A 15,633-nucleotide genomic window follows, 5' to 3' on the forward strand; every position below is an offset into this window, starting at 1 on the left:
TCCACCCTGAACTCCCTTTAGTTCAGTTCAGTCACTCAGTAGTGTCCAACTCTTTGCGACTCCATGGACTGCAACACACCAGGCCTCCCTGTCCATCACTGACTCCTGGAATCCACTCAAACTCATGTCCATTGAGTCAGTGATGCCATCCAACCATTTCATTCTCTGTCGTACCCTTCTCCTCTCGCCTTCGATCTTTCCCAGCATCAGGGTCTTTTCAAATGAGTCAGCTCTTCGCATCAGGTGGCCAAAGTATTGGAGTTTCAGTTTCAACATCAGTCCTTCCAATGAACACCCAGGACTGATCTCCTTTAGGATGGATTGGTTCGATCTCCTTGCAGTCCAAGGGACTCTCAAGAGTCTTGTCCAACACCACAGTTCAAAAGCATCAATTCTTCAGCGCTCAGCTTTCTTTATAGTCCAACTCTCACATCCACACATGACTACTGGAAGAACCATAGCCTTGACTAGACGGACCTTTGTTGGCAAAGTAATTTCTCTTCTTTTTAATATGCTGTCTGGGTTGGTCATAACTTTCCTTCCAAGGAGTAAGCGTCTTTTAATTTCATTTTTCAGGGTGTGTCAAACATTAGCAGCTGCAGCAGCACAGGATTCAATCTCTGCAGAGGCAAATGCCCTTGGCAAGCTCCAATTTGACACTTTCTGTGTTTGCAATCTCTATTCTGTAGGCTGCAGCATTGTAGATTGTAGGCTGCAGGATTGTAGGTAGGTAAAGCTGGTCTAGAGGGTTATGTGAGTCTCCTGGTTAGAGAGACTGGTACCTGCCTGCTGGTGGGTGGAGCTCGGTCTTGTTCTGCTGGGCTGGGCTGTGTCAAAGATGTGTTTAAGAGGTGGTTGTAGGCTCAAGAAAACTTTTGGCAACTTCTCTGTTGATGGGTGGGTCTGTGTTTCCTCCCTTTTGGTTATATGGCCTGAGGCATCCCAGCCCTGGAGCCAGAGGCTATTGGGTGGGGCCAGGTCTTGGTGTCTCCAGGAGAGCTCACACCAGTTTGCTGGTACCTCTGCCACCTTCCCTGGTGGCTCAGATGGTAAAGCGTCTGTCTCCAATGCGGGAGACCTGGGTTCAATCCCTGGGTCGGGAAGATTCCCTGGAGAAGGAAATAGCAACCCACTCCAGTACTCTTGCCTAGAAAATCCCATGGACGGAGGAGCCTGGTGCAGGCTACTGCCCACGGGGCTGCAAAGAGTCAGACCCGACTGAGCGACTTCACTTTCACTGCCACCAGGGTTTTTATCCCCGCAATGAGCCAGAGCCCTCCCTACCCCTACATATACACACTTGCCCCTGCAGCATACCCTCCAAGACAAACAGGTAGGTCTAGCACAGGCTCCTGCGAAGTCACCAAGTTCATGGGTCTTGGTGTGCATGAAACCTTGTGTGCCCCCTCCATACTGGAGTTTCTGTTTTCGCTAGTCCTCTGAAATTCCTTCAGTCAAACCCTGCTGGCCTTCAAAGCCAAATGCTCTGGGGCCTCCTCCTGATGCCAGGCTTGCAGACTGGGGAGCCTGATCTGGGGCTCAGAACTCTCAGTCCTGTGGGAGAAACTCTGTGATGTATTTTCCAGTTTGTGGGTTGCCCATTCAGTCGGAATGGAATTTGATTGTGTTGCAGATGCACTCTTCCTGCTGTCTCATTGTGGATTCTTCTTATCTTTGGATGTAGAATATCTTCTTTGTTGATTGTTGTTCAGCAGTTGGTAGTGATTTTCGTGTTTTCTTGAGAGTAGTTTGGTGTTTCTGTGAGAGGAGGTGAGCTCAAGTCCTTCTACTCTACCATCTTGTCACTCTCAAGAGTTAAGTACATTAATACAAAGAATGTGCTGTAACATATGGTAGATTTCATTAAAGACAGTTTCATTAGCCTGTTTACCTTTTTCCATACTTTGGATTATTTTCTTAGGATAAATTTTTCGAAGAATAAATATTGGGGTCAAAATTGTGAACATTTTTATCTTTCTTAAAAGATGGTTTGTAAAATTGCTTTTTAAACTAGGTCCAGCCAATTTGTATTAATGAATATGTTATGAGAGGAAGTTACATCACAGTGCTATTACTGTAGTATACTTCGGTTTTGAAATATTTTTGATACTTTAATAGAAGAAAAGTGAAACTTGATTTAGTTCTGTTATTAAGTTGAATGCTTTTTCCTTTTTATCAGTATCTTTAGAATTGAATATTTAATATTACGTTGATGATTTTAAAATTTTGAAAAACCTGTATGCAGGTCAAGAAGCAACAGAACCAGACATGGAACAAGAGACTGGTTCAAAACTGGGAAAGGAGTATGTCAAGGCTGTGTATTGTCACCCTGCTTATTTAATGTATATGCAGGGTTCATCATGCGAAATCTTGGGCTGGATAAATCACAAGTTAGAATCAAGATTGCTGGGAGAAATGTCAACAATCTCAGATATGCAGATGATGCCACTCTAATGCCAGAAAATGAGAAACTAAAGAGTCTCTTGTTCAGTCCCTAAGTCATGTCTGACTCTTTGAGATTCCCTGTCCTTCACTATCTACCTGAGTTTGCTCAAATTCATGTCCATTGAGTCAGTGATGCTGTCCAACCATCTCATCCTCTGTCACCCTCTTCTCTTGCCCTTAATCTTTCCCAGCATTGGGGTTCTTTTCCACTGGAAGGACCAATGCTGAAGCTCCAATATTTTTGCCACCTGATGCAAAGTGCTGACTCATTGGAAAAGACCCTGATGCTGGAAAAGATTGAGAGCAGGTGGAGAAGGAGGCAACCGAAGATGAGATTGTTGGATGGCATCACTGACTCAATGGACATGAATTTGACCAAACTCAGGGAGATAGTGAAGGACAAGGAAGCCTGGTGTAGTGCAGTCCACAGGGTCACAAAGAGTTAGACACAACTGAGTGGTTGAACAAGAACAACAAAGCAAAATTGAAACATTTACCTTTTCTCTCTACCTGATCCTTCCAGAGATTGGAAACTTTTAAGTTTCCAGGAGCTTAACAAATAAGTCAGAAAAACTATCTTGCTAACTACATATCAAAATGAAGGACATAAAAGCATGGTGTGCTATAGTCATGGGGTCACAGAGTCAGACATGACTTGGCCACTGAACAACAACAAGGCCAATTATATATCTTACACAGGTAACAAGAGCAGTTAATTGGGAATTGTGCCACTGTTGTTACTAAAGGACTCTTAGTACTTTTCCATCTTAAAATGTAATCAAAATGACATTACTATACTTTACTTCTAGCTTGGTACCTTTATTATACCTCAGGTATTAATGCAGCTGTGGGCTGGAATACTGAAGCTATTGAATGTTAACTAGAAATTGAGCAAATTCATATTAAGTATTACTGACATGGCAGTGTGACTTGACTCAGAAAGAATTCTTTTGATGAGAAGATTCATATCTTTATTCTCAGATGAACTGAGGGAATACTGATCCTTCAGCATTAATCAAAACTTATCACATCAAAAATTCCAATGAGTAAATTATAAACTTTATGTGGCTACCTCTGTTAGATGAAATCTACTTATATATATATCTCCTCTCTATTGTAGAGACTGGATTAAGAAGAAATATCTGGAGATAATCATTAGTGATTTAACTTTAATCTCCAATTCCTTCCCTAGTTTATATGTGCACGTTGCATGTGCATGTATGCACTTTCTCTTTTTTTCTCTTTCTTGTCTTTCTCTGTTTCTGTCACTCCCTCTATATATGGTATCTTTAGAACAGCAAAGCTGTGTACAAAACAATAGCAAAACTAGAGAAAAGACAGGCAGTCCTAACCCATAGACACTTGCCACAGTACCAGACATACGCATAAGGCATGTTAGGCCTCACCTGCTTGGGGAGATTAAAGGATGCTGTTAGCTGCCTTCACTGTTTTCATTGCCATAGAATGCCATATTGGTTATACTAAAAAATTTAATTCAATTGCATTTTACAAATTTCAAATGCAACACTGTATTCTTGTCAGCTCAGTTTAGTTCAGTCACTCAGCTGTGTCCGACTCTTTGTGATCCCGTGGACTGCAGCATCCAGGCTTCCCTGTCCATCACCATTTCCCGGAGCTTGCTCAAACTCATGTCCATCAGTGATGCCATGTAACCATCTCATCCTCTGTTGTCCCCTTCTCCTCCTGCATTCAATCTTTCCCAGCATCAAGGTCTTTTGATGCGTCAGTTCTTCACATCAGGTGGCCATAGTATTGGATTTCTGTGTCAGTATCACTCCTTCCAATGAATATTCAGGATAGATTTTTTTTTAGGATTGACCAGTTTGATCTCCTTGCAGTCCAAGGGCTCTCAAGAATCTCCTTCAACACCACAGTTCAAAAGCATCAATTCTTCAGTGCTCAGCTTTCTTGAGATATACATATTTAGCAGAACAAGAATCAATGGCTTTAAAGAATGAAATAAGTTATTTAACTTTATTTAGGGTGATTTTATTTTATGATGGTGCATGTAATACATCTTGAAAGTATAAAGAAGCAGGATAAAATAAGCCATCCTCATGACATCTGGGCCATTACTAAATAGTTTATATCCTAATAAGAGATACTTTAAACCTATTATTTGTAGCGCCCCCAAACGACTAAATGTCTTTATTTATGTCATAATTTCCATTTTAAAATGTGTGATATTGGACTTCCCTGGCAGTCAGTGGTTAATACTCCATGCTCCCACTTCATGGGGCGCAGGTTTGATCCCTGGTCAGGGAACTAAGATCCACATGCCATGTGGCATGGCAAATAAAATAAGATAAAAAATAAAATATTACAAAAAAATTCAAGATTCTGAATGGTGATCAATTAGATGCCAATTAGAACTTCTCGTTTCCACCAATGGTATTTTTATTCTAGTCATTTGTTTCGATTCACTAATTTGAATTCTGTCTGGTATCTGTTAAAATAATAAATGCTCCCTTGTAAATTATATAAATGATTTTGTACTGGCTGTAAGAACTGATAATATCATAGTCTTAGACCCTTTCACAATGAATATGAAATCTGTCTAATAACTTTATGGCATTTAAACAAGATGTTTTGTAATTCTTTATCTCTTACAGATTGGCTGTGATCATAGCCAAAACCTTGTGGACATTTGTAGAGAGAGGCAATATCAGGCCTTTGTCTGTGATGCTTTGGCAGTACCAATTCGCAGTGGATCTTGTGACGCTTGCATTTCCATTGCTGTTATTCACCATTTTGCTACAGCAGTAAGTATTGTCTTTTTTGCTCTAAAAACTTGTAACTAAGTGGCAGGAAGCAGGAACAAGATGGCGGAACAAGTTGGACATGGAGTACATCTCTCTGCACGGATACATCAGGAGTGCACCTTCAGACACAGCAGTGCTTGCAGAACACCAGCTGAGAGCAGACAGAGTACTTGACCACCAGAAAAGAATATATAGAACCACGCAGAACTCCGTAGGATGAAGGAACTAGGGGGAAAAACAGGAGTGTTAGTAGAACTGGATCTGCCCTCAGCAGGTGGGGGAACTGAAGCAGGGTCCCCAAGCAGGGGACCCTGATGGTCCCCACATCAGGGCAATTGCTAGGTCCAACAGTTAAGGCTGAGAGTGAAGCAGCTGATCTGTGACAGCCTAAATGGAATGAGAATCAGACAGTCCTTGCTGCAGCCATATGTGCCCCGGACAGGGACGCAGGTCCCCTAGAAGCCGCAGCAGCTGGGAGCTGGAGTGTAAGGGTGCTGGAGGAATCCCAGGGCAAGGACTGCTATTAACTGTGTAGAGATGGACCGAGGGGACATGAGGGAGGAGATTGTGGTGGGACATGCCTGTGGAGAAAGCCAGGCAGCCATGGAAGCAAGATGATACTGCTGAGTCATGCATAGTGGATCAGTCACTGTAGCCTCTCTCTCCCCATACCCCAGCATTGGTAGCTGAACAATAGATAGGCTGGCCCATCAAGCACCTGACACACAGAACAACAGAATAGGACCCCACCCAGGGTGCCCCTTTAAGTGCCTGACATGCCAGTCTACAGAGCAGGACCCCAGTTGGGGGCCCGTCTATGTGCCTGATGCCACAAACAACAGAGAAGGACCCCAGGCAAGGACGCCCTCTAAGTGCCTGAAGGGGTGGAAATATGGAGAAAGACTAGCCAAAGAGGCCTTCTGATTGCCAACTACTAGAGGCTTGAAAAAAGACTCTGATAGGGGCATAACTCCTGCGGCTGAGGCAGTCTGTGTCCCTGCACACTTGGTGCCATCAGGGTCCCCTCAACCCAAGCAGCCATGCCACCTTCACACTTAATCCTCACTGGGACAGAGCTGCCACAGGCAAAAAAAGACTTGCACCTGTGCACATGGGTTCTCTTCGGTTGTGTGCAACTCTTTGTGACCCTGTGGACTGTGGCCTGCCAGGCTTCTCTGTCAGGGAGGGGGTTCTCCAGGCAAGAATACTGGAGCGTATTGGCCAATACTGGTTGCCCTCCCTTCTAGAGAACTATATTTCCTGCTGCCCTAGCTGCCAACTCCCCTGAGTACCTGGTGCTGCCAGAACCCCTGCGACCCAAACAGCTGCACCACCTCCACTCCTGGCCCTCACAGGGGCAAAACCAAGTCCTTCAGGGAAGCCTCAGGAGCAAACCCCAGTGGATGACCCACATGCAGGGGTGGAAATAAAACCACAATTGAAACCCAGGGGCAGTGTGGAAGAAGACCCCAAACCTTCCCACCAGCTGTACCAGCTGCAGATTAAATCCACATGATCAACTAAGCAGACACTGTCTCTATAGAATATATAAAAGGACATTGAGAGCTCCCACAAAAGAAAATGTACTCGTTCTGATAGCTGTGGACATTGGAGGCAAGAACACACAGGAGTGGGACCAGATTAGAGTCTGAGCTGTCCCCACAGCAGGTCCAGAGACCAGCACAGTGTTGGAGGGCATCCTAGGAGGTGAGGTGGACTGTGACTCCCAGTGAGGGAAAGGACTCTGACAGCAGTGACTCAGGAAAAACATTTATTATTCTTATATTTTGACTTGTTCTTTAGTTTCTTTTGGATTTTTCCCCCTTTTCCTTTTTACCCCCTTTGTTGTAGTTGTCAGTTTTATTAGCACTGTGAGATCTAATTAAGCTTTTGAGTTTTTTTAAATCACACTTTGTATTGCTGTTATAATAAACCTCTCCCTCTACATTGGTCTTTTGCAGTTCTGTGGAGTTTTCCTTTTTTTTCTCTCTCTTTTTTTATAGTTTTAACTTAAAATTTTTTTAACCTATTATTTTTTCTATATTTATTCCTCTGTTTACTTTTCCTATCCTTTTCCTGTCCTTTTCCCTTTGCAGTTAATCTTTAATGTATATAAATCTTTGTCTACCTCTATTTAACTTTGCATTTCTATTCTTTTCTTTCTTCCCTTTCTTTTTCTCACCATATTTGTTTTGTTTTCATTGCTTTATTCCCCAGCTGACATCTTGCTTTAGTTTTGTTTTCCAGTTTGTGCTTCAGTTAATTTTGTTCTTAACTGGTGGATATCATTTTTGGTTTCCTTTGTTTGTAGGGTCAGTCTATTGTACTTTATTTTTGTTGGACTGTTTTGAGTTTGCTTATGGGTATTTATGTGTATATTCCATTATTTTAATTATTATTTGCCTGATTTTGTAACTGCACTTGTCTGTAGATCATCTTTGGTTTCTTATGTTTGGGTATTTGTTTTAATCTCATTTAATGCCATAACAAACCACCTGTGGAATCTCCATTTCTGGCAAGAGATCAAGCCCTGAGCCTTTGGAGTGGGAGCACTGACTCCAAGACCCTAGGCCACCAGAGAACTCCTAATCCTAGGGAGTATCAAATAGTGAGAACTCCCACAAAGGAAACCACTTGAATACAAGACCCAGCATCACCCAACTACCAGTAGCACCCTGTGCAGGATGCCTCATCCAAACAACAAACAAGACAAAAATACAAACCCAATCATCAGGAGACAGGATTTCCACCTCACTCAGCCCTGCCCCATCAGAAAAAAAAAAAAAAACTCAGCACAAATCTCACCCTTTAGGAAGCTTACACAGACCACTGCACCAGCCTTAGGAAGGCAGAAACCAAAAGGAAGAAAGAATTCAACCTTGAAGCTAGGAGAAAGGAGACCTCAAACACAGCAAGTTTGAAAAAAAAAAAATGATGAAAAGGCAGAGAAATACTGCACAAATGAAGGAATAAACTAGAAACACAGAAGTCCATAAATGAAGAGGAAATAGGCAAACTACCTGAAAAAGAATTCGGAATAATGATAATAAAGATAATCAGAAACCTTGAAAATAGAATGGAGAAAATACAAGAATCAATTAACAAAGACCTAGAAGGATTAAAGAATAAACATACAGAGGCAAACAATACAATTAATGACATTAAAAATACTCTAAAAGGAATCAATAGCAGAATAAGTGAAGCAGAAGAATGGATCATTGAGCTGGAAGATAAAATGGTGGAAATAACTGCTGGAGAGAAGAATAAAGTAAAAGAATGAAAAGAATTGAGGCAGTTTCAGAGCGGAGAAGTACTCCTGCCTGGAGAATCCATGGATGGAGGAGCCTGGTAGGCTGTAGTCCATGGGGTCGCTAAGAGTCGGACATGACTGGGCGACTTCACTTTCACTTTTTACTTTCATGGATTGGAGAAGGAAATGGCAATCCACTCCAGTGTTCTTGCCTGGAGAGTCCCAGGGATGGGGAAGCCTGGTGGGCTGCCGTCTATGAGGTTGCACAGAGTCGGACACGACTGAAGCGACTTAGCCAGCAGCAGCAGCAGCAGCAGCAGTCTCAGAGACCTCTGGGATAATACTAAGTGGCAGGAAATGTTCATAGATTTCACTGACTTGGACTACATTTCAGCTTTTCCTTTCTTTCCATGTCATAAAGTGTACCCCAGTTTTGAAAGAAAGCCCGTGGACTGGAGATGAGCTACATGGGAGTTGTGCTTTCTTAAACAGAGATCTGTTGTGACTATGCTTTACTGCTGCGTATTTCTGCGTTTTTCCTGCCTGAGTCTTACTCATCTTTAAATGTCTTCCTCAAATACACAGAGTTGCAGAACTTGAGCTATAAGAGACTTTAAGAGATCAGCTGTAGGCCTTTTGAGGATTTGTTCTCTCTTCTCAGCCTCTGAGCTTCTTCTCTATTTCTGTTTCCCATCTTACTTCCTCAGCTGTTTCTCTCATTCCCAAGATCTGAGTTTCTATTTTTCTTCTTTTCATATTCTTTTCTTTTCAAAACTCAAGTATTTAACTGGTAGTGGTATGCTAATGTTTTTAATTAGTCACTATGCTTCTCATTTAAAAATAAGTGAATTTAATATTTTATAGGAAAAAAAAATCTTATTACTCCTGAGTACTACTCATTTTCTCCTGATCTAAGCAGTAACATAGATTCCTCTGTGCTGGAGTTACTGGCACCTTAACTGAATTCAAAACAAAACAGAACAACTTCTGTGCCCATTATTGGAAAGAAAAAAAATTTTTTTTTCTATTTCTCCTTTTACCCTCCTTGACTGCAGAACACAATTCTTCTTTTTTCCTTTTTTTTTTTTTATATAAGATTTGTCTTATGTTTGATTTTCTGTGCTGTCCATCTTAATTGAAAACAGTCCTGTAGTCAATCATATTTCCCATTTCCTCTCTGTATCTCTTTCTGGCTGATAAACAATACAGTTTTGTTTCTTTCTTGTTTTTTTCCACTAGGAGCGTAGAGTGGCAGCTCTCCAAGAACTTGTTCGACTCCTAAGACCTGGTGGGAAGGCACTCATCTATGTTTGGGCTATGGAGCAAGAATATAAGAAGAAGAAGTCCAAGTATCTTAGAGAAAACAGAACTAGCCAAGGCATGAAAGAGGAAATCAGCAATGATGCATCAGTGCAAGAGTTGCTTGTGAAGCAGTTGCCTAATGTAGGCAATCAAGACTCAGCACATTCTGTCTCCTCCATAAATGACTTTCAAGATGGGGGATGTAATTCAAAGAGTGTTGCTAATTCCAAGTTGCCTATTCATACTAACAGGACTTCTTTTCATTCTCAAGACTTACTGGTTCCCTGGCATTTTAAGGGAAATCCTGGTAAGGACAAGCGTGTTGAGCCATTTGGTCCATTAGGATCCCGTGACCCAGGTCCTGTGTTTCATCGTTATTATCATGTGTTTTGTGAGGGAGAATTGGAAGCTGCCTGCCGGACTTTGAATAATATCAGCATACTGCAAAGTTACTATGATCAGGGAAACTGGTGTGTAATTCTTCAAAAGGTCTGATTATCTCTATGAACATATTATATATAGGGAAGAAGTGCTCAGCGTTTTTTTTTTTTAATGAGATTAAATTACCTATATTTTTTAATTAAAGAGAAAATGTGTGGAAAAGTATCAAAGGAGAGTGCCTGGGAGAAATTTGGAAGTAGAGACTAGTTAGAATATATTCAGTCTACTACTATTGCTGACATCACTTAATCCATGATGGAGGAACAGGGATGGTTTTTAAAGTAATTGAAGTAGTTCCTGAAATATTTGGGATCTTGGGGTAAGAGTACAGCATTTTGAAGATAAACTTTTGTTACAAAGTGTTGCTAAATGAACTAAATTATGTAGAATCTTAACGAAGTAATCACGTAACTTTTTATCAATAATAAAATATTCCTGTTCAGTAGAAAATTGTCTGAAATTTTATCTGTGATTGTTAGCTCTGTAAAATCACAGATGATAACCACTCTGTCACTGCACTTTACTAGCACAGGCCTTGACACATCATAGGTACTCAGTAAAATTTTAGTCAGTTGGATAGTACCCATACATTAAGGTAGGGGTTTTCATCCAATAAAAGCTTACTGAAATTGTACAATGTACCAGTCACTATTTTAAGTTCTGGGAGGCGAACAGTGAACAAGAAAAATACAAAGTCGATGCCCTTGTTGAGCTTACATTCTAGAAGGAAAGACAGACAATAAACAATACAGGACACCTGGGTTTGATACCTGGATCAGGAAAATGCCCTGGAGAAGGGAATGGCAACCCACACCAGTATTCTTGCCTAGAACATTCCATGGACAGAGGAGCCTGGTGGCCTACGTAGTCCATGGGGTCACAAGGCTTCCGATGTGACTGCGTGACTTCATAGTCGATTAGCAATGTTGTAATAGTTTCAGGTGAACAGTAAAGGGACTCAGCCATACATATGCCTATATCCATTCTCCCCCAAACCCCTCTGAGACCTATCCAGGCTAGCACATAACATTGAGCAGAGTTCCATGTGCTATACATTAGGGTTTTGTTGGTTATCCATTTTAAGTATAGCAGTATGTATATGACCTTGCCAGAGTCCTAACTATCCCTTCCCCCTGGCAACCATGAGTTTGTTTTCCAACCCTGTGAGTCTGTTTTTGTTTTATAAGTTCATTTGTATTATTTCTTTTTAGACTCTACATGTAAGGGTTTCCATATGATATTTCTCCTTCTCTGTCTGACTTACTTCACTCAATATGACACCCTCTAGATCCATCCATGTGGCTGCAAATGGCCTTATTTCATTCTTTTTAATGGCTGAGTAATATTCCATTGTGTGTATGTGTATATATATACCACGTTTACCCATTCCTCTGTTGATGGTGTCTAAAACCTTCGCTACAGTGCAAGAACTTCCTTGGTATTATTGTTCTCCAGTTTGTGAGTGGCCGACCCTGCAGGTATAGGATTTGATTTTATCGTAATTGTTTCCCTCCTACCATTTTGCTCTGGCTTCTCCTTTGTCCTTTGATATGGGATATCTTTTTTTGGTGGGTTCCAGTGTCTTCCTCTCTGCCAGGTGGATTCTTTACAACACTGAGCCAGCAGGGAAGCCCTGCAGAAACAGTAGTGATCAATAACTCTTAGATGAGATATTGATTACCTTTGTCATGGAATTTCAGTACAAGATTATACATTTGCCCTTTAGATGAATTTGTAAGGTTCATGATATGAGAAGAAAGAATTACAGGCTAAAAATTTAGCCTTCTGATTTCTATGTCAGAAGCTTTATCTATCTTTTTTATACTTTAATAAAACTTTATTGTATAAAAAGCTCTGAGCAATCAAGCCTCATCACTGGCACTGGATCAATTTCCTCATCTCTGGAGGCCAAGAATCCCGGTATCTTTCACAGCTCATCACAGAAACATTTCAATACAAAAGAGATCCTTCCAGAACTAAGAGTCTTTTAGCAGTACAGAGCTATAGATTACAAAATGAAAATACATATGATCCCCCTAATTTGTGTGGCTTCACAGGTGGCTCTATGTGGGTCAGGAAGATCCCATGGAGGAGGGCATGGCAATCCACTCCAGTATTCTTGCCTGGAGAATACCATGGACAGAGGAGCCTGAAAAGCTACAGTATATAGGGTCGGACAGAGTGGGACACGAATGAAGTGACTTTGCACTCACACACCCTAATTTGTCAAGAAATAGCTGGAGCAACAGGCTAATTTGACACTGGAATACAGAATGAAGCAGGGCATAGGGTAACAGAGTTTTGCCAAGAGAACACACTGGTCATAGCAAACACCCTCTTCCAACAACACAAGAGATGACACTACACATAGACATCACCAGATGGTCAATATCAAAATCAGACTGATTATATTCTTTACAGCCAACGATGAAGAAGCTCTATACAGTCAGCAAAAACAAGACTGGGAGCTGACTGTGACTCAAATCATGAACTCCTTATTGCCAAATTCAGATTTCAGTTGAAGTAGGGAAAACCAGTAGACCATTCAGGTATGACCTAAATCATATCCCTTACAATCACACAGTGGAAGTGACAAATAGATTCAATGGATTAGATCTGGTAGACAGAGTTCCTGAAAAACTGTGGACAGAAGTTGCTGACACTGTACAGGAAGCAGTGATTAAGATCATCCCCAAGAAAAAGAAATGTAAAAAGGCAAACTGGCTGTCTGAAGAGGGCTTACAAATAGCTATGAAAAGAAGAGAAGTGAAAGGCAAAGGAAAAAAGAAAAATATACCCATTTGATGCAGAGTTCCAAAGAATAGGAAGGAGAGATAGGAAAGCCCTCCTCAGTGATCAATGAAAAGAAATAGAGGAAAACGAGAATATGAAAGACTAGAGATAGCTCCAAGGAAATTAGAGACACTAAGGGAACTTTTCACACTAAGATAGGCACAATAAAAGACAGAAATTGTATGGACCTAACAGAAGTAGAAGATATTAAGAAGAGGTGGCAAGAATATACAGAAGAGTTGTGCAAAAAAGACCTTCACAACCCCAGATAATCACCATGGTGTGATCACTCACCTAGAGCCAGACATCCTGGAATTCGAAGTCAAGTGGGTCTTAAAAGGTGTTTTCATTCCAATCCCAAAGAAAGGCAATGCCAAAGAATGCTCAAACTACCACACAATTGCACTTATCTCACACGTTAGCAATGTAATGCTAAAAATGCTCCAATCCAGGTCATGAGTAAATGAACCGTGAACTTCCAGATGTTCAAGCTGTACTTAGAAAAGGCAGAGGAACCAGAGATCAAAGTTCCAGCATCCCTTGGATCATCAGAAAAGGAAGAGAGTTCCATAAAAACATCTACCTCTGCTTAATTGACTACACCAAACCCTTTGACTGTGTGGAACACAACAAACTGTCTACAATTCTTCAAGAGATGGGAATACCAGAGCACCTGACCTGCCTCCTGAGAAATCTGTATGCAGGTCAAGAAGCAACAGTTAGACTTGGACATGGAATGACAGACTGGTTCCAAATTGGGAAAGGAGTAAGTCAAGGCTGTATATTATCATTCTCTTTATTTAACTGATATGCAGAGTACATCATGAGAAATGCTGGACTTGATGAAGCACAAGCTGGAATCAAGATTGCCAAGAGAAATATCAATCACCTCAGATATGCAGATGACACCACCCTTATGACAAAAAGCAAAGAGGAACTGAAGAGCCTCTTGATGAAGGAAAAAGAGAGAGAAAAAGCTGGCTTGAAACTGAACATTTAAAAAAACAAAGATCATGGCATATGGTCCCATCATTCCATAGCATATAGATAGGGAAACAGTGGGAAAAGTGAGAAACTTTATTATTTTGGACTCCAAAATCACTGCAGATTGTGACAGCAGCCAGGAAATTAAAATATGCTTGCTCCTAGGAAGAAAAGTTATGACCAACCTAGACAGCATATTAAAAAGCAGAGACATTACTTTGCCAACAAAGGTCCATATAGTCAAAGCTATGGTTTTTCCAGTAGTCATGTATGGATGTGAGAGTTGGACTATAAAGAAAACTGAGCCCCCCAAAATTTATGCTTTTGAACTGTGGTGTTGGAGAAGGCTCTTGAGAGTCCCTTGGACAGCAAAGAGATCAAACCAGTCCATCCTAAAGGAAACCAGTCCTGAATATTCACTGGAAGGACTGATGCTGAAGCTGAAACTCCAATACTTTGGCCACCTGATGAGAAGAACTGACTCATCTGAATGACCCTGATGCTGGGAAAGACTGATGGTGGGAGAAGAAGGGGGTGACAGAGGATGAGAAGTTGGATAGCATGACCAACTCAATGGAGATGACTTTGAGTAATCCCTGGGAGTTGGTGAAGGACTGGGAGGTCTGGTGTGCTGCAGTCCATGTGTTCACAAACAGCTGGACACAACTGAGTAATTGAAGTGAACTGAACCCTAATTTGTTAGGAAATTATTGTCACAGACAATATGAGGAGGGCTGAAATATATGTGCAGGTACAAAATGAACAATGAAAGCAACAAATTTGCACCCCCCAAACCCTCTGATAGGCAGAACAGATAGTAGACAGGTGAAACAGCAGATATATAGAAACCTCTGTCATTCCTGAAGATGTGTTCATTAAGTGAAGTCCATGGAAGGGCTTGTGTTTGAAGATGCAAGTTTGATGAAAAAGCTGCCTCTAGACATGCCTACACTAAGAAAAATCCCTACCTTGCCCCTGTCTAGATTCCACCACAAAAAAATGGGGTCAACTTCACTCTTCCTAACTAGACACTTGGAAACTGTAATAAAATGGAAGGAACGCAAAGGCAGCCCTGGTGCTCCCGCTCCCCAGGGTGTGATCCGAGCTCACCTGTCCTTCAGTCCAGCTGCCTTTCTGGCCAACAGGGATGCGACGGCTAATGGTAGGGCCACAGAGCTATATCTGCTCAAGTTAGGGTCACCCAAATAACCCACCTGAAAGGCTGAAGTCTGAGCCACAGACCACAGATCCAGTGTATGTCGGGAATGTTTGGAGTCTAGGACAACACATTTCCCACCAGGATGGTGGAACCTTGGACTTCAGTCATAGCCTGCTCTATTCTCCCCTCCCATTCATTTGGCAACACTCAACTTCCATCCCAACCTTGAGTCCAGCAGGCTGTTTCAGTCCCTGAGAGCCAGGCTGGCCTTGGGAACCTCTATTCAGGGGCAACGTCTGGATGAGCCAGTGCACCCCTACAGGTTGGTTACGGCTGTGCTGCACATCGGGAAGTGGATGACCACCTGCCAGGTCAGGAGGACGAGAGGCTGGTCCAGACGATGCCCTGGTGCCCGGCAAGTCTGCTTGAATTTCAGTTTCCCCATCTCTAAAAGTCAATGACCAGTTTTCCCAACA

The 15,633-nt window shown here is 41.8% G+C and overlaps 1 protein-coding gene across 3 annotated transcripts in view; it reads left to right on the top strand.

Annotated features, from left to right (window-relative positions):
* The window catches only part of ALKBH8 (alkB homolog 8, tRNA methyltransferase), a 125,564-nt gene extending 113,558 nt beyond the window's left edge, over positions 1 to 12,006 (top strand). The window contains exons 10-11 of one of the 3 annotated variants that reach the window (XM_070384283.1): positions 5,079 to 5,228; positions 9,718 to 12,006. In XM_070384283.1, coding sequence (XP_070240384.1) covers positions 5,079 to 5,228; positions 9,718 to 10,275 — 708 coding nt within the window. In that variant the 3' untranslated portion in view covers positions 10,276 to 12,006. The remainder of the gene's footprint in view (positions 1 to 5,078; positions 5,229 to 9,717) is intronic. The other 2 variants (XM_070384282.1, XM_070384281.1) reach the window with 2 other exon arrangements.
* The last annotated feature ends 3,627 nt before the right edge of the window (positions 12,007 to 15,633 follow it).

Source organism: Bos mutus, chromosome 15, assembly GCF_027580195.1.
Source record: "Bos mutus isolate GX-2022 chromosome 15, NWIPB_WYAK_1.1, whole genome shotgun sequence".
Taxonomy (NCBI): Eukaryota; Metazoa; Chordata; class Mammalia; order Artiodactyla; family Bovidae; genus Bos; species Bos mutus.